Raw genomic sequence first — 22,820 nt, forward strand, 5'->3', positions numbered from 1 at the left:
GGGGCATTGTTCCAGGGGCATTTTTTGGTATCAAGATGCAGGGCCCAATGCAGGTCTTTTTGGGTGTAATCTTGCTGGATCAGGCCAGCCCCAGACCAAGAACTAACTTGCTCCTGATACTACAGCCCAGGGTATCAGGGCCCCCAGCTCCGTTCCCATCCATGGGTGTGGTGTGGTCTCCATGTGCCAGGTGAGCAGTGCCCATGGCCAACACCGGCAAGGACAGCTCCTCTTCCCAACAGTCTCTGCATCCTCCTCCCATTGTGTGACGTGCAAACACGGCAGGGATCTTAGCAAAAGACAATCCCAGAGAAGAGTGAAAACCTTTATTTGAAAATGTCTTGATGGGGACATGGTTGAGAAAAAACCCAGGGAAGAGTACAAATGAAACTAACATGGGAAGAGGATCTTCAATAGTAAGTAGAACAAACCACTATTTTGAGGAAAAAGAGCTTTGGATTGTTTTTGATAAAATATCACTTTGGGCCACCAGATGACTCAGTGTCCAGTGCAGTCCAGGTCTCGACAGGGATAGCACCTTTTTTCTTGGAGTGTGAAGAGCACGAGGTCAATCTCCATTGTACTGTTCTCTGGAGATGTTGGTTAGAGAATGCATGTGAGCACGGCCGAGTTTCTGCTCACCCTGAGCTGGACGCCCCAAGGGCCACGGGAGCCAAGGTCTGGGGTCGGTTCCTAAGGAGAACCTTGTAAGGAGGGGTCAGCTCATCCAGATTCACATTGAAAAATATTCTCGACCTTGGTTTTCCAAAAATCAAACATAGCCCAACATCTCACAAGAAACTGAAATGTTAGATGAAGAATTCTGTAGGATTAGTGAGAGAAAGCATGCTATAGGGACTGTGGGGTCAGTGGCCGGGTGCCACTGAGGCCCAGGAAGGAAAAGGAGACAGAGCTTGGGCCTCCCTGGCTCAGCCTGGCCAGCTGCCCACAAGGAGCACGGGGTTCAGGCCTGCGGGGGAGGAAGGCAGACAGCCTGGAAGCCGCAGATGCCCGGTGTGGGGCAAGCCTCAGAGGACCTACTGCAGGGCTCACGGTGTGTCATGGCGGCTTTTCAAGCTTTCCTTTAAAAAAAAACTAGCAGAGGGGATTGATCCAGAAAATTCATGTCACATTTTACTTCCTCTCTCCACGATGGGGCAGGGGTGGGTGGCCAGGCTAGCTCAGTGCCACCTTCCTGGACACGGTCTGGTAGAAGACGCCCCGCAGCAGGGCCTCATAACTGGGCACGCGGAACAGGTGGCGCTCGCCGTAGGCTGCGTCGTACTCGGCCGCCTTGCCGGTGACCAGCACGCGGATGTGCGGCTCGTTCACCTGGCTGCCCACCACCACCACGAAGATCTCAATACCCGCCTGCTGTGCCTCCTGCACTGCCTTCTCGAGCGCGGCCGCTGTGGCGCCCTGAGAGTTGCCATCCGAGAAGAGCAGGACCCTCTTCCTGGCGGCACCCGGCGAGGCCTCACGGTAGAAACGGGTCACGAAGCCCAGGGCATCCGTGACATCGGTGGCATCGTTGAAGAAGCTCATGGCGTCCACGGCGCCAGCCAGCACCGTGTAGTTCTGCAGGAACTGCAGACCTGAGCGCGCCGGCCTCTGCTGGCCCGGGCCGCTGTACTGCACCACCGCCACTCGCACCTCGGGGGACCCGGCCGACGCGCCCGCCGCCAGGAAGCGCTCGGCCAGGCGCTTGGCGAAGCGCTTGGTGGTGTCGAAGTTGTGGCTGCCCACGCTGGCTGAGCCGTCCAGCAGGATGGTGATGTCAGCCGGGAAGGAGAAGGTGACTGCAGCCAGGGGGGTGGGTATTAGCACGTGGCCCCTGAGATGCGGCTGCCATGGGCGGGCCAGAGAGAGCAGGTGCAGCCCCAGGCCTGGGACGGCGCCAGTGGGGCCCGGCTAGCCCCTGAGCAACCCAATGCACCCTCTGGTGATCCCCAGACCCTCTTCCAGGACCCCCTCCTCACCAGGTGCCCCCCCACCATAAGCACCCCCTCCAGGTGACCCAGCTACCCAGGTACTCACTTGGGCAGGTGTAATCTGGACACTTCTTATCTGTGAAAGAGAAAACCCCACGCAGCATGAACCCAGCGGTTGCGTGGACCGACCGCTGTCCCACCTGTAGCCCCACAACAAGAGGACGCTAGGGCACCTCGATGACCACAGGCACAGGTGACCCTCAGCACCTGGCAGGAGGCTTTCCTGGGAGATCTGCCTCTGGCCTCACTAGCCCCCTACTTGGCCCACTCTGTCTCACCAGGAAGGGTGGGTCCCTGTACTCAAAGTGGACCTTTCTAGGTGATATTTCCAGATACTATGTTCTGGTCCTCCCACCAACCCAGTGGGGCAGGGCAGAGCCTTGGTCCAATTCTGAGAGTGGGGAAACTGAGGCTCAGAGGGAAGCAAGGATGGCTTGCCAGTCAGACACCCCATGCCATGCTGCTGACCACGTGCCCATAGGCGGGGAGGGCCCGAGTCTGCCCTGAGCAGCTCTCTCTGGCTGTCGACCGGCTGCCTGCATGGGGTAGTCGGGTCTGACGGCTGGGTGCAGTCGAGTTGGGGTATGCAGGGGGTGTCTGAGGTGGGCATCCTCAGCGAGTCCTAGATTCTGAGGAACTGACCATGCAGGCATGCAGGTGCACCGCCCTGGCTCCAAGCAGGTGAGCTCAGGTGAGCACAGGCTGCAGGTCACAGGGCGAGGACACTGCGGGCCATACGCCGGGAGGGGATCAGTGCCAGGGCAGGCCTGTGTGGAGGCTGGGCTGCTTGGGGGTGACAGGGCCGTGGGAGGCCAGGCTGAGGCTACAACATCCCTCTAGCTGAGAGCGTGAGGCAGCTTCTGGGGAGGGGAGGCCAGTTCCAGGGCACCGAGGACACAGTGGGCTGAGTGTGGCTGTGAGGCCAGATCCTGGCACAGATAAGTGAAGCTGGGCCAACCGCCCGCGTGCCCACCTATGCAGATCTGGGCCGTGATATTCTTCAGGAAGTTGTCGTCCAGCAGCTCCGCGTAGTTCTCCTTGACCAGTGAGATGCCTGGCCGGCCTTGAGGTGACAGGCCTTGGCAAGAAATGACGTTGAGCTGGTCAGAGCCAGCGACAAAGCCAAACACGTCCTTGATGCCCACGGAGACCACCTGAGGGGACAGGATCAGCATCGGCCTCAGGGCCCTCCTCCCCTCTCAGGGGGGAAAGCCCTCCCACGTTTCCAGGGTGGCCCGGGGGCAGGTGTGTGTATGTGGCCACCCCACCTGGATGTCGGGGCCACAGAGCACGCTGAGGGGGGTGGTGTCCCTCTGGGTGTCTGAGCGCCCATCAGTGATGACCAGGGCGATGCGGTCATTCTGGGTGGGTGGCAGCAGCCGGTCCCGTGTGTACTGCAGGGCCTCGCCCGTGAATGTGCCCCCTGCCATCCACTGCAGCTTCTTGATGGCTCTGCGTGAGAGGGTGGTCAGGGATGGGGCCAGGGCCGAGCCCATCTGGGGTCAGAAGTCAAGGCACAGCCTACGCAGGGTCCAGGATGTGGGTGGGCATGTGCGGTGCACTCACTCCTTGAGCTCCTGGGCGTTCCTGATGTTGGGGTTCCTCAGGTCCACGTGCTCCTGCATCTGGTTGTGACTGTACTGGACCACACCCGCGTGGGACTGCCCAGGCTCGAACTGCAGGGCGGGCAGATGCATGGTCAGGCCGGGCATGGTGTCCTGGAGGCCCCGGCACACATGGCTCCTCAAGGGGTCGATGGCTGCATTGCCCGGACTCCTCACAGCCCCCTGGACCCTGGGTCTACGATAAGCAACTCCTGACACATAGCTCTCCCCAGTTCTGTCCATGAGGGTAAATGCTCAGAACCACCTGCAGGACTCAGGCCTGCTGGGCTCCAGCCCATGTCCTCAGCATGAGGGGGAGCTGCTCTGTGTCTGTGGCACCTGTGAAGGGTGAGCCTTGGGGTGGAGCCGGGGGTCCTGGACCAGCCAGGGCATGCTCAGGGTCCTGCCAGGAGCAGGGACCCATGAGGGCCCAGCTGGGGCTGTGTGGAGCGGCTGCAGAGAAGGCTGAGGTCTGACCAGGGCGCACAGCCCACAGTGCACAGGGCAGGGCAGACGGGGGCTGCCTCACCTTGACCAGCTCGTCTTTGCTCAGCCGGTCAATGACCTTGATGATGAAGTCCTTGGCGATCTCAAAGTTCTGCAGGCCGATGCTCTCAGAGCTATCCAGCACGAAGAGGATGTCGATCGGGCCACACTTGCACTCTACAGGTGGGGCGGGTTAGCCTCGGGCCTCCTGAGACCCTACCCAGAGCACAGCACCACCCTCCTGCCCTGGACCCTACTCCACTGTGCCACACCCAGCAAGGGGAATCCCACCTGGCTCAGCTCAAGACCCCCTCCCATAGCTCCTCCATGGGGGACTTGTCAGGGCTGGCCTCACTGGGCCAGGCCGGGCGTCGGCTGCTTCCTGACCTCCACTCGACCCCAGACCTCTGGGCCCATGTGGAAGAGTGGACAGAGCAGGTCCCAGGGGCTGGTTTCTGCCCACCCCCTGTCTGTCACTGGTTAGTTACTGAGGACAGAGGACAGCAGGGGGAGGCCCGGCAACAGGCCCATGTGGCTCAGGCAGGTCTGTTAGGGCGCTGGTGGGCAAGCAGGTGGGTGACTGCCAGCCTCTGCCTTGCAGCGTGGCTGAGATGGGGGTGTAATCCCACCCGCCCATGGGAGTTGTTTTACTTAAAAATTAAAAATACGCAGAAAACGAGTTAAAAGTGGTACTTACCACAGCAAGCTGTGGAAATGAGGAGGAAGAGGAAATAAATCACACATAAAATCAGGAAGACACAAACTCTCACCAGCCTCCCCGGCCTCCCAGGCTGCCCTCCCTGTGGGCTGCTCTGCCCCTTGGTCAGCCGTCAGCCTGTGCCCCGTGTTCCCACCCTGGGCCTTTCCCTTGGGTGAGGCACATGCCGGCTTGCACGGCTGAGGCCGGGTCCTGGCTGCCGACCCCGTGGGAGAAAAGACACGCGGTCCCTTGTCTGCTGGCTGAGCCCTTGAGAGCCACAGGCTGCGCCCGGTGCCTGCTCCTCCAGCCCTGCACTTGCAGCTTAGAGATCCTCCCTGCCTGGGGCCGGGGACACGCTCTTTCTTATTAAGATGGTCATGCTAAGACCCACAGTACTCACAGCACATTTTCATGATGATGTCCAATATCTCACATTCCTGAGGAGGGGGACACACGGGCACTGATGCTCCAGCAGCTCTGGCCCTCCTGCCCGCCCTCCCCTGGGGCCACAGCGGGGCTGGGCTTGGACAGGGGCTTCTCACCTCTCAGGGAGCGCCTGGCTCCGCCTGTCAGACCCCTGCCCGCAGGGCCCCCATGTGCTCCCACGGCTGTCCCCCCTCTGTACAGTGTTTACTGGTTTTCCACAGAGGGCCCCCCCACAGGACCAGTGGTCAGCCCCCAGAGGACGCTCACAGACACCCCACTTACGTCCGGCCCAGGTGGCCCTGTGTGTCCTGGGGGTCCCTGTCGGAGGAACACAAGGTGGGGATCTGAGGGAGGGGCCTGCTGTGGCTTCCTGACCCACATGGCCAAGGGGAGCCCCATCTCCAGCTCCCACGGCACCCTGCGAACCCACTCCCAGCCCCGGCAGCAGGCCCTGCCCTCTCCCTGCCCGAGGAGGGGTCCCCAGAACACCAGGGTAGCCAAGGCCTCTGCATACTGGGGCTGGGGACACCCTGTAGCTGCCTCTGATCTGAGGTGACTGTCCAAGACATGGGAGCTCTGGCTGGGACTGCCGCCTGCCCGCTCCCCACGACACCTCCAGGACAGAGAAAGTCCCATATGGGTCTAGCACTGCCTCAAAGGGCAGGACTCCAGGCCAGGGGCCCAGGACTCCATGCAGGCACCTGCCCCAGGACCTACCACCCCTCACCCTGGTGATCAGTCCCTCCCACTCTGTGGCCTGTCCCCAGTGACCCCCACCATTGCATCAGTCCCTCCGACCCCACCTCTGGACACCCCAACCCTCCCCAAGCCTTCCCCAGCAGCTTGCTCCCCAAATTCCTGTCCCCTCTCCTTCTCTGTCAGGGTCCCAGGCATGGCCACTGCTCTGCCCCTGCCCCGTCGGCCTGGTGGCCACACTGACCCACCTGGGGACCTTCAGGGCCCCGGTACCCCTTGGCTCCTTTGGCTCCGCGGGGTGAGAGATCATTGTTCTGGAAGGAACACGCACCTGTTGCTGCTGGCCTGTCTGCAGCATGTGTCCCTCCAGTGAGGCAGACCCCAGGCTCAGGGTCACAGGCTCTCGAGGCTGGCCCCACCACCCCCACTTACGTCCTCTCCAGGGTCCCCAGCTTCGCCCTCGTCCCCCTTCAGGCCGGGGTAGCCTTTTGTGCCCTGCAGTGACAGGAGAGCATGCAGGTCAGTGGGTCATCAGGGGTTTTACTTTCAAGAAGCAGGAGTTTTAAAAAGAAAACAGAGATAAAGGAGGCACTCTTGTGCACCTCCCACTCCACTGCATGCGCTTCCTGGGGGAGGAAACTGAGGCCTGTAGCTGGCTGACGGCACCCAGAGGCTTGGGGGAGACTTGGGTGTGGTCTCTGAGGCTGGGCCTGCGCTTGTGTGCCAGAGAGGCCCTCAGTCACCATGCGCACCCGGGCTGGGCGGCACCCACGAGCTTCCACTAGAGCTGCCAGTGCCAAGGATGAGCCACAGACAGAGGTGTGGCCCGAGGATGCATGGGTGTGTGTTCACAGGTGTGTGCGTGTGCATGCACATGTGCGTGTGCTCGTGTGTGTGTGCATGTGAACGCAGTGTGCATTGTTTGCACATGCGTGTGAGCATGTGAGTGTGTGTTCACAGGTGTATGCATGTGCTTGTGTGCATGTGCGTGAATGAACGTGTGTGCACACCTGTAGCTGGACAGAGAGTGGCGGGGCGCATACTCACATTTATCCCGGCAGGGCCCCTGTTGCCTGGATACCCCTGTGTGTGGAAGGCAGGACAGTCACACCAGCTTCTGATCCCAGAGGGGCCCGTCAGAGAAGTGCAGGTGGACGGGCCCAGGCCGGCAGAATCCAGTCATCAAATTCCCAGCCTGGGTCCAACCCCGCCCACCCTGGAGTGCCAAGCTGGCCAAAGGTGGTATCGCAGACAGCTTGGGGCGGGCACTGGGGGAGGGCCTCTGGGGCACTTACAGGGAAGCCGGGGAAGCCCTCGGTGCCATTTCCAGGGGGACCGTCTTCACCCTGGGGGAGCCGAGCAGAGTGGCTGTCACTGCGGAGTCGCCCAGGCCCAGGGAGGCCCCCGGACAGCATAGGCATGGGGAGCTGCACCCGAGGGTGCCTCTGTCCCCACCCAGGATCACCCCGCTGGTCCTGTGGTCCCTCTCCTGGACCTGGACTCAGAGTAGGAGGATCCCTGGTGACACTGAATAGTACTATCCCTGTCCAGACCCCCATAGACAAACTCCTCCCACAAAGATGGCTTGGGGCTTGGGGCTTGGGGCCGTGGCTTCCCAGCGTCACCTCCCAGGCTGGGCCCTTGGATGCTTACCCTTTCACCCATCAGTCCCGGGTCTCCAGGGGGTCCGGCGGGTCCTGGGGCTCCTCTGAGACCCTACAGAGAGGGAGAAGTGACCAAGCAGTGAGCTCGGCACAATGCCCCTGGGGAACCAGGCAGGGGAGTGGGTGGGGGAGGTGCTCACCTCGAGCCCTGGGGGACCTTCGTCACCTCGGTATCCTTTTGGTCCGATGGGGCCAGCCTCGCCCTGCAAAGAGAGGGATGCGCACCACTGAGCCCAGGCTCACTCCCCCAGGCCCCAGCCCCTGGCCAGAGCTCCATCCTCCCCCACAGGCATCAGGCCCCCAGACTCTGGCCCTGGTTTCGTCAACACAGCGTGGACCCAGGCCCCACCCTGGGGTCTCATCCTGGGCACAGCTGTTGGGACCTCTCCAGGTGATTTCAGGGTGCACCTGGCTGGGCCCGTCTGTGCCTGGGGCCATGGGGCTGATGCCAGGTGTGGTCAGGCTGGCTCCCTGGCTGGGGTCTCTCCAGGTCTCCATGTTGCAGACCACCTGCCCCTCCTTTTCCCACCAGAGTGGCCCCAGGCCAGGGTCAGTAAGTGACTCTCTCCTGTCCCACTGGCCCCAGGGAGGCCCGGGCCATGTGGAACCCCTGGGTCCAACCAGTGGTCACAATGACCTTGCAGTGGGGTCTCCCACTGAAGCCACCATGGCTGCCCTGACCCACACAAGCAGGGGCCCCACTCGGGAGAGTCCTCAGCCCTCTCCTCACTCACAGCCATGTCTGTCACCTGACCCCAGACTCAGCTGGGGCCCTGCTACTGAGAGGCAGGACCCGTCTGCCTGGCTCCCTTGTTGGGCTCCTGCCCCACTCTCTGGGCTATGCCTGGCTTGGTGGCCCCTGGGACCCCAGGGCAGCCACTCCAGAATCTCCTGTGGGCCGAGCCTGGCCTGCAACTGGGGCCTGCCCCCACCACACACCCACAGTTGCTTGCTGGGCAGCCTTGGGCTTCTACCCTGCTTCCTGAGACTCCTGGACCCCTGTGTGGGGCCAAGGTTTCCAGAGCTGGCCCCTGAAACTTCACTCCCATCATGCCAGCCCTCCTGGCCCCAGATCCCACCCTTGCTGGCCGGCTCCGTGGACCACCCCCCAGGTGAACTGCCTGCCTTTCTGGGGCCAGGGTCTCCGTCCCCTGAGCACTTCAACATCCCTAGCCAAGCCCAAGGAAGGAAAGTAAGCCCGCCTCAGTCACAGGGCCAGCCTGGCTACGGGCCCCTCTGTCCCCACCAACCATGACCCTGGGTCAGAGCCTTGTCCACTGGGCACATCCTGGCAAGACCTTTCCTGGCTGGCCCTTCTCACAGACATTTACAACCACCTATTAATCAGCTTGCTCCGTTAACCTCTGCCGGGCTGGCAGAAGGTCTCTGGTGTCCTGCTGTCCCCACCCTGACTACCCAGCATCTCCCTCTGGCTGTCCAGCTCCTGCACCGAGCGCCCCACGCCCTGTGCAGTGTCGCACACTTTACCCATGGCTCTGCACACTGGCCACGTGGACGGAGACAGGCACTGTTCTCACCCGAGGAGCAAAACATACTTGAAGTTCAATACTATCTCATTTTGGTGAAGGTGTGGGTACTGTCTCTATTTTATACTCTTGGGGGGAATGAAAATTAGGACTAATTTTTTGTAGAATTATTTGGCAAACATCAAAATACACACATGCACATATAAGTGCCATTTGTCCAAGAAATTCTGCTGCTAAGAATTTATCTTCCAGGTACAACCTTGGATGTATTTCTAGACGGATGGATGGATGGATGGATGATAGACAGATAGATGATGGATGGGTGGGTGGTGGGGTGGATGTATATATGGATGATGTATAGGTGGGAGGATGGATGGACAGACACACAGACAATGGACGGATGAATGAATGGGAGGTGGGAAGGCACATGGGTGGCTGGACAGACAGATGATGGGCAGATACAAGCTGACAGGCAGACAGACACTGATATTTATTACAGTATCTTTTGTAAAACAAAATGCTGGAGACAGTTGCATGAGTGTTAACAGGGACTGGATGTGCATGCTGAGCAAGGTCGCACGGGGTACGCCAGGACATTGAAGAGTGGCCTGGGTCTGCGAGCACCACCACGGACCATCCCCACGGTAGTTCAGCTGAGCAGAGCATCCGGGCGCAGCACAGCCTGTGCGAACCACAGGCGTACGCTGACGCTCTCTCATGCACCTTTCTAAAAGGATTCTAGAAGAAACTAAAAATTGATACCTGGGGAGTGGGGGGGGGGCTTTCTCCTGTTAGAGCTACCAACTGATTTTAACCATATGTATTTCTCTTATTTGAAACATGCAAAAACAGGGCATGGCTCTAGGTTCATGAGTCTTCTGCCTGCGAGCCCCAAACGCGCCTAAGCCTGGTTTTACTAGAGAGACGTTATCTTCCCATCACTGCCAGGAAGCAGGAGCACCGGGCAGTCACAAGCCTGTCCCTGCTGGACAGCCCTGATGCCGCCTCCACTCACCGTGGCCACTGGCCCCTGGAAATGGCTGCACTAGAATTTAACTTGAAATCATGTGTGAGAAAAGTTTCCCCTTGAGCAGGGCCCTGCAGTCTCAAAACAGGTCCATGTTTACCCCAGAAACAGATCGTCCCTCTCCACCCTCACCCTGGAAGGGATGCAGGGAGCATTTCTCCGGCACCAGCAGAGTTTGGAAAACATCCCTGCCCTGTTACAGATACTACCCTCTCTCTTTTTAAAACTATTTTACTCCAATTCCAAATTTCTCCCCAAAATAAAAGCCACCAAAAAACTGGAAGCCACATGCCAAGCCTACAGAGCCCTGGCCTCGCCTGCCCAGGCTCCCTGGCCACCCTGGACCCCACCTGCCCTGGTGCCCACAGCTCCCCGGCCCTCAGAGGTGAGCCCTTTTCACAGTGGCCTGGTCTGGCCACGGAGTGCTGGGTAGGACCAGCCAGCAGCATGCCGCACACCTTCAGGAAGTCGCCCCCGCCAGGCTCATACCCGGGCCCTGCGCACGGGTCTGTGAGTGACGCTGCATAGTGCTGATGCCTCCAGGAGCCCCTCAGGTAGGCTCAGCGTTCTTCCTTCATGCTCACCCACCCACCCACCCCTCCTCCCACACACAGACCTCCATGCTGGGGCCAGGCCAGGGCCACAGGGTGAAGATGCACTGAGGATACAGGTGGGGGCAGCTCCCCCTCAGGCAGGGGCTGGTCCCTCCCCCTGCGGGTCTGGCCTCCTGCGCCCCCTCCCATGGAGTCAGGGATGTGACCCCAACTCCTCCTACCCAGCCCACTGGCCCAGGCTGCAGCCCCCCCTCTATCAGGCCTACTCTCCTCCCCTCCCCCAGCATGGTCTCACCTGCACCTTAAAATTGTAGAAACTTCCATACACTCACACTCCCAAAGCTGCCTAGAGCCACAGATGGACAGTGGGTTCTGAACCCAGACCCACAAGTGCCAACCAAGCCCGCCCCCCAGTGTATCCCAGGGGCTCCAATACTCCTCTCCAATGTGGGGTCCCCCCTGCAGGCTGGGGGCCCACATAGTCCTCCTCTGGGCACCCCTTGTATTCCCTGTCCCCAACCCCCATCTGCTCCTTCTGCCCTCCACTGCCCTTCTCCAGGCCAGGGCACCCCCACCCACTCAGATGAGGGTCAGATGTCTGGGGACAGCAAGGGGTCTGCTCACTCATTTCTGTGTCCCAGGTGGCTGAGCATCAAGGGCCACCAGAGATGGGCTGCACCCTTACCAGTCCACACCTGGCCCAGGCTGCCACCTGGCTGCCTGCAGGGCATCCACCAGGGACATCCCTTGGCCTATGGGGACACGCACCCCTGTGAGGTGCACAAGGCTGGAAATGGAGACCCCCCCAATGGGTGAGCTGCTGGGAGCGTTTCTGCCTCTGAGATCCAAATTGGCCGATATGCTGAGCTGTGGACATGACCCCCCACCCCCAAGACAGCCCGGCTTCCTACCGGGTCTCCGGGGACACCGACGGGGCCTTCTCTTCCCTGGTCACCTTGGGGTCCAGATTCGCCCTGGGGAAAAGCAAGCCCATGAGTGTGGAGGTAGCCAGGTCATAGCCATCGGGTGCTAGGCTATTTTTTCCGAAGGCCACCATGAGAAAGCCAGCCACTCTCCACACCGAGGTCATAGTGAGGGTGACCTGGGTGTCCTGCTCTCGGGGACGAGATAGGGGTGCCCCTGTCTGCAGCAAGTAGATGGGGGGCACCACCTCTGAGGCTTTTTCTCACTCCCCCCACAGCCTGTGCTGGGCCGGGGCAGCCCCAGAGTGGGGTGGGGTGACCAGACACGGAGTCTGTCTGCCTGCCCACCCCTGGATCCAGAGAAACTTCCCCAGTGAGTCCTGGGGCTGGAGAGAGTCTGACTCTGCTGAGGATGGTGAGGCTGGGCTGCAGACACCGGCTCAGCGACTGCCCTACAGGAGCAGCAGCCACGTGTCTGCAGTGAGGACTGCCCCCAACCACCCTGCCGTCTGTCCTCTCAGTCGGGCTTCTGACCCGACATCCTTATTCTTTGGAAAATCTTTCCAAAGAAGAACCCAAGCTCTGTCTGCAAAAATGCTATGGAGGGACTTGGGAGACTTGCAGATACTCGGAAAGGCCCAAACATGTGATGTGAGGGGACTGGTTAGGTAGATCTGATAAACGACCGCATGGGAAGGCGTGGCTGCTGTCAAGGTGGTGCTCACCCTCCTACAGAAAGTGCGTTCACCCAGGCCCGGGTCACCAGGGCGGGTCCAGAGGGAACCCACGCTGTGAGGCTAGCAGTCACGTCTGCAGGTGGCTGCTCTCCCCACGCGGGGCTGGTCGCCTCCGCCCATCTCCAGCTCCCTTGGAGGCTCCCCGGCCCCTGTAGGGAGGAGTGGTGGGCGGCCTGGGCCGTAGGGAAGCGTCTTGGTTTGGGAAAACAGAAGGTGAGGGAATGGGTCGGCTGCAATCTAGGAGCCAAAGGGACTGGGTGGCCTGAGTCCTGTGATCTGACAGCTGCGTCACCTCTCAGTGTCTGCCACCCTCCCCAGGGATGGGCCAAACCATGACTCACCGGGTCTCCTCTTGGCCCCCGCACACCAGGGGTCCCCCGGGGTCCTCTCTCTCCAGGGCCACCCTGAGTAGAGAGGAGGGGAGGGGTGAGCTGCTGTGCGCCGAGCCTCCCCCAGCAGGACTCCCAGAGACCCCAGTCAGAGACCCTGGGAAGAACGCAGCAACCAGTGCATGGTACACAGGACGAAACATGGGAGCAGGCGGTTTGGACACGCAGGTGAAGAAACCACTCCGCTTAGGTGGGAGCGCTGGGGGCCGGCCAGTGCTGGGAGGACCAGACTGGGCCGCATGGGCCATGTCTGTGGCCACATGGTGAGCTCCACCTGGCCACCAACTCACCCTCTCTCCAGGGGCGCCGTCTGGTCCCGCATCCCCCTGGGATTAGGAGGAACAAACACAGTGTCAGTTTATGCGTGAACCCTGCGACTGGGACTGGCCTCAGGAACTAGGAGCAGAGGCCCATGGGAGCACTCACCTCGTCCCCGGCCTCTCCTTTCTCTCCTGGAGGACCAGGCTCTCCTGGCTCACCCTGGCAGAGAAGAGGGGTGGAATTGTTTGCCCATGTTGGTGACCCCACGCAGGGCCTGGGCCCCACACCTCAGCTTCCATGGGGGGCTCTCTCACCTCATCGCCAGGCGGCCCCGTGCTCCCTGGCCTCCCGGCCTCCCCGTTAGCTCCAGGTTCACCCTGGGGGAAAATAAGAGGGTCACAGACGCTCGTGCCAGGGTGACCCCATGCCAGCCCTCCTCACCCTAACTTCAGGCCGTGCTCTCTGACCTCCCTGGACCTCCTCAAGCCAACCCCAACGGCACGAACACCGCCTTGCACACGTTAACCTCGCTACCCTCCAGTTCCAGCCAGACAGCACCCGAACTAAGAGGGGCAAAGTGGTCTCTGTCAGCAAAGGTGCAGCTTTGCCAGGCTGGCGAACTGGCAAGCCCGAACCTCGGGGCTGAGGGGTCTGCACACTCAGGGGTGAGATTCCGGAGCCATCTGTTCCATTCCAGGAAATCTTCTTTGGAACACCTGGGGCAGGCAGCAGCCTCCTGACACTCCCTGACACTTCTGCTTTCCAGAAGAAACCCGGAGAAAATACCAGCAACAGAAAACTCGGCTTTAAATCAGACACTTGAAAGAGTATTTCTCCTGCTTAACCTTCCTGCCTACTTGCAGCCGTCAGCACCACTGTGTTTATTCTGAAATCCTGAATTCCACGTGAACAGAGAGGCTCTGGGTGAAAGCGCTGGGCTGTGAGCTGCCGGGGGCAGACGTGGTAGAGACAGAAAACATGTGGGGGCGTGGGGCATAGGGAGAGCTGCCCTGGTCATGTGCCAGCCTGGCAGCTGTGTGGTCTACCCGAGGCCTCTGCCTGTCTCATCACCATGGCCACTCCTGGGCTCAGACCCGGGCCTGTCCCTCAGAGTGCGGGTTGGGATTTAGTGATTAGTGGATGACAAATCCACCAGCCCTGAGCCCCAGGGGCCACGAGCCACTAACCTTTTCTCCTTTGAGTCCAAAGGCACCAGCATCTCCTTTGGGGCCCGGGGGTCCTTGGATACCCTGGTGAGAAGACACTGTAACAACTAGCAATGGTCATCACCCACAGGCCTTAAACACAGAGCTGTGGGCCATGCAGAGATGGAATCAAACATAAGTCTGCACTTGGAACAGCCTGTTGGGCCCAGTTTCACTCCTGAGAACTTAACGGTGATAGAAAGTGACTTACATCGAATCCAGGTGAGCCCTTGCAGCCTGGCAGGCCTGGGTATCCCGTCTCCCCCTGGAAGGAGGAAGAAAATGACATTGTCAATGGCCGAGTGGGTAAACTGAGGCTGCTCAGCTGCCAAACCCTGTGGTTCTGGCTCATCCATCCCCCTCCCAGGGAAGCCACACCCTGGCAGACACTCTGAGCTGAACTGGGTGGCTCAGGGTCCACTGGGACCTGGGGCTTTGTAGGAAATAGCTGCAGGAAACTTCTCCTGACTCAACACCCCCGAGTCACCTGGGAGTGCCCACCATGAGACCCCCACTGCCCACCCCCAGAGCAGCCCTAGCTTCGCCGTTCACACATTCTGGACCACATGTCCACCCAGCGGGGTTACCTTCATGCCGTCCACTCCGTCGATGCCACGCCTGCCCTTCTCGCCCTGCGAGACAGGGACGAAAAGAAGGGTCGGGGAGAGTCGGCCAGCAGGGCCACTGGGCAGAACACTCCCGTCCCTGCCGCCCACACTCACCTTGTAGCCCTTGGGTCCCCTGGAGCCCTGTGAAGACAGAAATGGAGGGTGAGGGGAGTCTATTCCCCACCTGGGCCCAAGAGTGGCCCCCCATCCGTTCTGGCCAGTAGATTGGGGGTGAGGCTGGTGCACGCAACAGCAGGGGCTGCCCCGTGAGCGCAAGGTTGCCCCCAGACGGAGAGGGCGCCCTCTGCTGCTGAGTTCTGAGTGCCTCTGGTAACCGTTGGTGGGACCCCACCCTACTGTGGGGAGAGAGGGACAGGCACCATGACCCCAGCCCTTGCAAGCCCAGCTGGGCACATTCTGAGATGGCAGCAAAGCTCCACGGACCAGTCCCGGGACCAGCCGCATCTTCCTGGAGGTCAGCAAGGGTGCGAGGAGGGTCTGCCCAGCCCCTCCCCAGCAATGGTGTGGTCTGGGCACGGGGATGCCCTGCGCCCAGAGGGACCCGTTGTGGAGCGGGGCACACTCACCTTCTCCCCACGGCCCCCTTTTTCTCCCTATACGCCAAACAGAGGAAGAAGGAGGAGGAGGCAGGTTAGGCCAGGCACACACATGGCCACGTGCACAGGCCGCCAAGTGCACAGGTGGCCGCAATCCCTCCACCTCTGGACGAGAGCAGGGACACCCACCTTCATCCCCTGGTACCCGATGGGTCCGAGGTCCCCGGGTCTTCCCTGGAATACAGAGAAGGAATGGTGAGACACCCATGGGGGGCAGGCCCCACCCGGCCCACCTCACCCTCACTTCCGCTCAGGCCTGGTCAGCTGGAGAGACCCCGACAGCGTCTGAGAGAACAGTGGGCTGTGAGGGCTCCCCCAACCCCAGAGGGTCTCCACAGTGGAGTTCCAGGGAGGGGAGGTCAGGGGCACCTGGGGGGGCTGGGGGGAGGGGAGGTTTGTGGGGAGACTGGCCCTGTGACTTTGCTGGCCCACCTGTCTCCCCCGAGCACAGGTAGGACCTGTCTGGAGGTCTGTGGAGGGGGGTGGGTGCTGCCTGGGTGGGATGTGTTGGAGGAATGGCTGTGCCACTGCCCCTCCAGCCCTCTCCCACCCATGAGGGACAGGGTGTGTGACCTTGGTGCCAGAAGTTGCCACAGCCCCGTTCCCCCAGCCTCGGGCTCCTCGGCGCCCCCCCCCCCCCCCCGACAGTCAGGCACCGGCACTCACGGGGTCTCCGGCTTCTCCCTTCTCTCCTGGGAGACCCGGCTTTCCTCGTTCTCCCTGGAACATGGAACAGATGAAAGTCAGGGGACCATTCCAGTTTATTTCTAAAAAGCTGGTGAAAGGTAATCCCTACTTCCTCATTTAAAAAAAAAAGTTTTTAAACAGATATTTTGCTTAGTCTTCAGAGTTCATGTGAGTTCAAGACACCTTGCCCGTCACGCTTGGCCTGTCCTGGGGTCTGGGAGCTCCAAGGCCCTGGAGTCACTTCTCTGGCCCTGTTCAGCTCTGCTGCACTCCCAGGCACAGGCGCGTGGGGACCCAGCACAGGAGCATGCTGGGGGTTTGGGGGCCTGAGCGGCCTCATTCGGATGGTGGCCACCGAATGGGACAATTTTTAGAAGCCAGAAATCTGGACATTCATAAACACTCAAGTTCAAATATTGGCGACTGACTTGACTTTCAAAGTTGTCCTGCGTGAGCCGCCCGTGGCCTCAGACCCCAGGTGTTCACAGTCCCCGCCCCACCCCCACCGGCAGGCTCCCAGCATGAGTGCAGGGCAGGTGCGGCCACTCACCTCGTAGCCGGGGTCGCCCCGGGGCCCTGGAGGTCCTCTGGCAGGCTGCAAGACACGGGGGCAGTCAGCGCAGGCCAGACACGGTGGGGTGCAGGGGGGCAGCGCGTGACACTCACCTGGCACTCGAAGGAGCAGCACTGTTGGGGGGAGGTGCCAGGGACAGGTCAGTCAGACAGTTGGCAGCAGCATGCGCCCCGGACAGACACGTGCCCTGGACACACTCGCTGCTTGGGGGAACGTGGGGATACGGGGGTGCAGGGACATGGGTGGGGGTGCGGGGATGTGGGTGGGGACACAGCGAGATGGGTGGGGACATGGGGACGTGGGGACACAGGGGCGTGGGGGCAGGGATGTGGGGCTCTTACCACTTGTTCCACGTTATTTTTCTGGAAAGCAAGACGGAGAAGTCACATTGCTCCTTGCTCAGCACCCCCCCCCCCACCCCCCGCAGGCCGCGGGCGCTCACGATCATGTCCACAATGGTGTCTATGGTCTGGCTGATGGCCTCCTCGGCGTCGCGGCTCTGTCCCCAGTCGGCTGCCGTGAAGTTGCGTCGGTACGTGTGGTCCGTGGCGATGATGCTCAGACGTGGCTCCTGTGGGCGGGGTGGGGCGAGGGTGAGTCAGGCGCGGGGATGCCAGGCTGCTCAGCAGGGAGGGTCAGCCGCACGAGGGGTCAGGGTGGCTGCTGAAGTCCCCCCCATCCTGGCCTAAACCAGGGTCCTGGCGGGTGGGAGGCCTTGAAACCCACCCTCTGCGTGCACCAGGGCAAGGGGCGCGGAGGCAGTGAAAGATGCTGTCCCGTCCGTGGGGCTGCAGGTGGCATCTCTGGGTCCCTGCACATTTGGGGGCGTCTGTGGGGGTGGGGCGGTGGCTCCTACCAGGTGGTCTGGCGTGATGGCCACCGAGAAGACTTTGACTCCCAGGTGCCTGGCCTCGTTCACTGCGTCCTCCAGGCCTCCGCAGGGCTCCTTGTAGCCCTCCAGGGGGTGCCCGTCGGTCACCACGACCAGGTACTTGTTCTCCTTCAGGTGGGAGCCCCTGGAAGGGGAAGACCACGTGAGACCCAACTCCTGCCCACCCCGGGGAGATCCGCAGCTCAGAATCCCTCCCTTGGGGCCGCAGCGCTGAGACCCCCAGAGATGGAAGGTGATGGGTAGGGCTAGAAACCCCGAGGGAGGCCCGGCGCCCCTCTGGGACAAGCGTCTCTCTTTGTTGATGTGGCTACAAAATGGGGATTATAAAAAAGAATATCAAAATAGAAAATAAAGTCTTGTGGGGTCAAAAACTACTTTAGAGAATGCACCCACTCCTGGGGAGAGGTACGTTCAGCTCCTGAGGTGACCTGACCCCAAAGCCCCTGAGAAGTGCACCAAGCGGAATGAACCGGGGAGCTGCGGCCGGGCTGAGCTGCCCACAGTTCTCTCCAGAGGTGCTGAAACTGATGGCTGCTCGGGCACCGCTGATTCATGTGGGAAATGGATGTGATAAGCAAGTCACAGGGTGGCCACAGAGTGCCCCAAACGCAGACCACCCCGTGATGCCAAAGGCCTCTCAGGGAGAAGGGTCAGAAGGGAGGGAAGGATGGACATACTGACATTTCCCACGTGTCGCCTGGAAACACTTCAGGGTAAGTGATGTGCATGTATGCAAGAAGGGTTGTATCTGTCTACAGCTCCACGTGGGGGCCGTGCTCTGGAGTTCATAGGCCACGTGTCCCCACACCCAGCAGCCTGGGTCTCATAACACAGCTGCCCATGGCCCCTCTGCAGATGGGACGGTGGGGCCTGGCTGGACATGAAGGAGCTTCTGGAAGACCAACAGCAGCTGGGAAAGATGGTTGTGGAGATGGGACGTCTCCTGCCCTCTCCCCCAGCCCCGGCCTTATTGGGCAGCCTGGGCCAAGGCCGCCCTGGGGCGTGGGGGGCGCTGGGGGGTGGAAAGAGCAGCCTCATGCCACCTCGCCTGGCCCTTAGTGCACCCTGCTGCTGTCATACCACTTCAGAGTGGCACAGGCATGGGGGGCCATGCTGTCCTCGAGACCTAGCTCTTGTGAGGAGAAACCCCTCAGTCCAGACAAACCACTTAAAAAGTAAAATGAAATAAAGCCATCTGTTTACATAGGATTTTCATAGGATTTTGGTTTGAATGATACCAGCACCGGCTTGCTATTAATGTTGTGCAGGGAAAGCCAACTTCTCTGTCTCTGTCTCTTTCTGTGTTTCTATTTGTCTCTGTCTCTCTGTGTTTGTCTCTGTCTCTCTCCCTATCTCTCTGTCGCTGTCTCTATAACTGCAGACGTCAGTTCTGTTTGGCTAAAGTGGGGGCAGTGACTGGGGGCATTTTGATTCCTCTTGCCCCCTGTGCCATTATTGCTCGAGGAGACAGTGGCTCAGCCCATGAGGGTGGTGGGGAGGTGGTGAGTGACCCTCTGGAGCCTTGGGGCAGGCTGGGCAGTGGTCATGAGCATGGACCCACTAGGACAGGTCTTTGGGGATCTCAGACTTGGTTCACCAAAGAGCAGCCCAGGGCCTGGCCAGAGTTTACTCCCCCATGAAGTTGGTCATGCAGCCCCCAAAACACACAGGGAGGCCTGTGGCAGGAGTTGCGTAGGGACCAAGGCCAGCCCTAGCCCAGAGCAGGTGTGGATGGGAAGGCGGAGGGGCTACTCACCCCACGAGCAGCTCCTCCAGCCCCTTCTTGATGGCACAGTCGGTGTAGGTGCCCTTGCCAAAGTACTTGACCGCGTCCACGCTGGACTTGAGTGCGTCCTGGCCGCTCGGCATGCGGGTGAGCCCGCGGATGATCTCCACCTCGTCGCTGTAGTGCAGCGCGCCTGCATTCCACACCAGGTTGCGGTCGCACCGGTAGTACCTGGAGGAGCGTAGGGGGAGGGGTCAGGGAGGCCAGGCTCAGCCCATGAGTGACCAGGTGCCCCTGACCCCGGGGCCTCAGGCAGGAGCTGTGTGCACCTTGATCCTGGGAGTGGTGGGGGACAGACTCCTTGGTCCATAGTGGGGTGGGGTGATGGTGGGGGCAGGAGGAAGGCCAGCTCTAAATGGGACAGTGGGGGTCCCAGTGTGGCTCTGAGTGGCCTTTTATGTGGTGGTGCACCTGGGCCTGGGGGCTCCCAGGGGTTTGCTCTGCAGGGGTCTGGGGCAGTCCTGCCCCGCCTGCCTGTTCAGCAGAGGACCTAGACCTTGCAGTGATGCTAATAGCAGTAACAGCAGGAGGGCCCTACCCCATTTCACAGGTGGGGAAACTGAGGCACAAGGAGCCTGAGTACAGGGGCTGAAGACACTTGAGGGGAAGCTGGGGCACTCAGCTACCGCAGCTCACTTCCCACCTCTGCTCTGGTGTGGCAGGCGCCCTCTGTCTCTGTGGCCCTTTCTGGTGAGCAGGAAGCTAGGGGCCCTGGTCAGCTGGTCAGCAGGGTTGGGGTGGGGCTAGGGGTGGGGGCCTTCACTGGCGGAGCTGGTGTGCCTCCACCAGCAACCTGTGGGTCGGACCTTTCCACAAGTTGGGAGTGGGGCCTTGGTCCCTATGCCCCTCCCCCAAGCCGGCCACCCAGGGCTCGCCTCCGGCTGTGGATCCCACAGATGGAGGAAGGAGACAGAGAGTGAGGGGTGAATGAAGGCTGTCACCCCCAAACCCAGAACAGGCCTGCTGCAGCGGCTGCAGAGGTGGGCAAAGGGGGCAGAGGCTCTGACCATCCGTGTGGGCTGGCTGGGTCCATTTGGTTCTCAAGGGCCCTGCTCCAGGCACCAGGCACCAGGCCGATCTGCAGGGCTGGGCCAACTCCCTAAACCAGCTCAGTTTGCCCAGGGGAGCCACGATTCCTCATCTGCATTTGGGGGTGGGAGCCCCACATCTCAGCACTGTCACCCCGCCCTCCTGGCTGACCAGGTGCCGCCCACAAGCCTGCTGCATCCAGACTCAGCCCTGTTCTGGCCACAGGGAGGGCCTCTGGGCAGCCAGGGCCAATGGCCCTTCTTCAAATGGGGAAGTTCAGGGAAGCTCCACCTGCCAGTGCCCTGGGCCCATCGCTCCACCTCCAAGGGGCTCACGGACACCCAGGAGGAGAGAAGACCAGGGTGCGTCCATCCCACCTGTCTCTCAGGTTGTCGATGAAGCGCTTGGTGAAGGCCTTGACCTTGTCCACCAGGGCCCCGTAGGGCTTCAGCCTCAGGGCCACGCTCTCAGAGGTGTCCAGCACAAAGAACAGGTCCACGGGGCAGTCTGGGCCAGAGATGGGAGGAAGGAGGCCTGAGAGCTCACACCCTGAGCCTTCGTGGGCACCGAGGCCACTTTCACCCACATGAGCCTCTCCTGGCGGCCCCTACCCTCCCCCACCAGCCCAGCTGCCCCAAGTGCCCCCCGAGGCTCTGGTCAAGAAAATCAGCAGCAGCAGACGCGCCGACATCCGCAAAGGAATGGGGCGGAAATGAGACACCCCAGATGCGTTCCTGAGCATCTCGCCTCGCTGGGAATGAGGGCGGCCCCTTGCACCAACCCTCCCGGGCGCAGGGTTCCCGCAACCAGACGAGACAGATAAGACTGTTTTCTCGTTAAGTTTTCAAGTTGGGTTTAAAATTGCCAGGTGCCCGACCTTCGTGGAAGGGAGTGAGGGCACAAGCGACCCTGCTTCTTCATCGGGGCCAGGCAAGGGGCCTAGTGGGATTAACTGAGGGAAAGAACAGCTTTTGGCCCGGCCTGACAGCGTTCATGGAGAACTGAAAGCTGAGGCCCGCCTGATGGTCACCAGCTCCTCCTTGCTGGTGGGACCCTCCCAAATGGCCCAGCCCAACGTCCCCTCTGAATGGGGAAACTCAGGGTAACATGAGCCCTGAGGCCTTGTTGGCGAAGAGCCAGACGCTTAGCCACCCTGGAACAGGGAACTGAGCTGGGGAATTTTAAGCACCACCCCTCCCTGGCAGGGCCCCCTCATCTGCAGCTCTCACACCAACGCCCCACTCCTGGGGCGCCACAGCCGCCCCGTCTAGTCCTGGCCATCTCTCCCAGCAGCGAAAGGCAGTGAGTGGAGCCAGGCCGGCCAGTCCACTCACCTTGGAAGGCGATAGCCTTCGAGTCCACCACGTCATCCTGTGTGGCCACCCAGCAGACCTGCAGCAGCAGGACCAGCAGAGCGTAGGCCATCCTCATGTCGCCGGCCTTGTCTGCGTGCTACCAGCAAACGAGGGCCAGGGTCAGGGTGGGCCGCCGACAACAGAGACAGAGAGAGCGGGAGAGAGAGGGAGGTTCTGCTCTGCCGGCCTGAGGTACAGCCCAGGGAGTGAGGGAGGGACGGGGGCGGGCGAGGAGGAGGAGCTGGCGCTGGGGCCAGGCCGCTGAGCAGGGCGTGAGTCACAGCATGGCCTGTTTGGGGTCTTTTCTCTCCAGAGCATCTGAAAGGAAAGTCACCCTTCTCCGGAGCAGCTCTGAGCCGAGGGTGCAACTTCACTGAAGAAGAATCCTGTTTTTAGGCCAGTGTGTGGGCCTTTGTTTGCTTACAGTGGACTGTAGTTCTCATGTTAAGAGCAAAGCTGCAGCTGAGTTTAAATAAAATGTCTGAAAAAGAACGTGTAATCCAAAGCGAATTTCCTTAAAACATTTTTTGCTTGTTTCCAATCCAAACATCTTCATGTGGAATTGACCAGCTGTGTTCATCCCATCACTGCTCTCCTTTCTGGAAATGACCTTGCTGTCTGCTAAAAAGTTTCAAATCTACAGCTTTGTTGGATTTCCAAGTTATTCTTCTTGTGAACATTTCTTCACAGTTTAGTCAAATCCGTATTTGCAAAAGATATTTTGATTTTTACTATGGGAAAACAAAGTCATCAACAACTACATATATGTATATTGTTGTTATGTGTGTTGCATGTGTGTATGTGTGTGTGGAGAGAGAGAGAAACAGTCCCTAATATCACTCTGGCAGGTGGCTCTAGATACAGCCAGGCCCATCGCCTCAGAGAAAGTTCCCGAAAAGCTTTCCCAAAGCCAGAGCAGTTGCTACTTGCCTAACATCAGCCTAAATGTTTTACAACTTAAAAACATACAAAAACTAGACATACAAAATATATATATATATATATATCTCTTTCTGTCTGTGGACGCTGCTGAGGAAGCGGTGTTAAAGTCTCTTCCACCCCCGTCATGTCTACGTCAGAGTCTCCTCAAGAGCCCGCACAGCCGTGGAGGCCCTTCGTGGG

General features: G+C 60.4%; 1 protein-coding gene across 1 annotated transcript; it reads right to left on the reverse strand.

Annotated features, from left to right (window-relative positions):
- Positions 1–314: 314 nt before the first annotated feature.
- COL6A1 (collagen type VI alpha 1 chain) lies at positions 315–21,889 on the reverse strand. Its single transcript, XM_063102174.1, has 35 exons — positions 21,678–21,889; positions 20,721–20,850; positions 19,285–19,485; positions 17,493–17,652; positions 17,079–17,207; positions 16,978–16,998; positions 16,729–16,749; positions 16,613–16,657; positions 16,042–16,095; positions 15,505–15,549; positions 15,346–15,372; positions 14,873–14,899; positions 14,738–14,782; positions 14,362–14,415; positions 14,133–14,195; positions 13,260–13,322; positions 13,111–13,164; positions 12,975–13,010; positions 12,637–12,699; positions 11,547–11,609; positions 7,708–7,770; positions 7,557–7,619; positions 7,199–7,249; positions 6,951–6,986; positions 6,336–6,398; positions 6,152–6,217; positions 5,490–5,525; positions 5,182–5,218; positions 4,779–4,787; positions 4,125–4,258; positions 3,558–3,667; positions 3,260–3,443; positions 2,965–3,145; positions 2,038–2,067; positions 315–1,799 (listed from the first exon to the last, which is right to left on the reverse strand). The coding sequence occupies exons 1-35, from the start codon at positions 21,772–21,774 to the stop codon at positions 1,177–1,179; spliced, it is 3,084 nt and encodes a 1,027-aa protein (XP_062958244.1). The 5' UTR covers positions 21,775–21,889; the 3' UTR covers positions 315–1,176.
- Between the last annotated feature and the right edge of the window lie 931 nt (positions 21,890–22,820).

This window comes from Cynocephalus volans, chromosome 1, assembly GCF_027409185.1.
Source record: "Cynocephalus volans isolate mCynVol1 chromosome 1, mCynVol1.pri, whole genome shotgun sequence".
Classification (NCBI taxonomy): domain Eukaryota; kingdom Metazoa; phylum Chordata; class Mammalia; order Dermoptera; family Cynocephalidae; genus Cynocephalus; species Cynocephalus volans.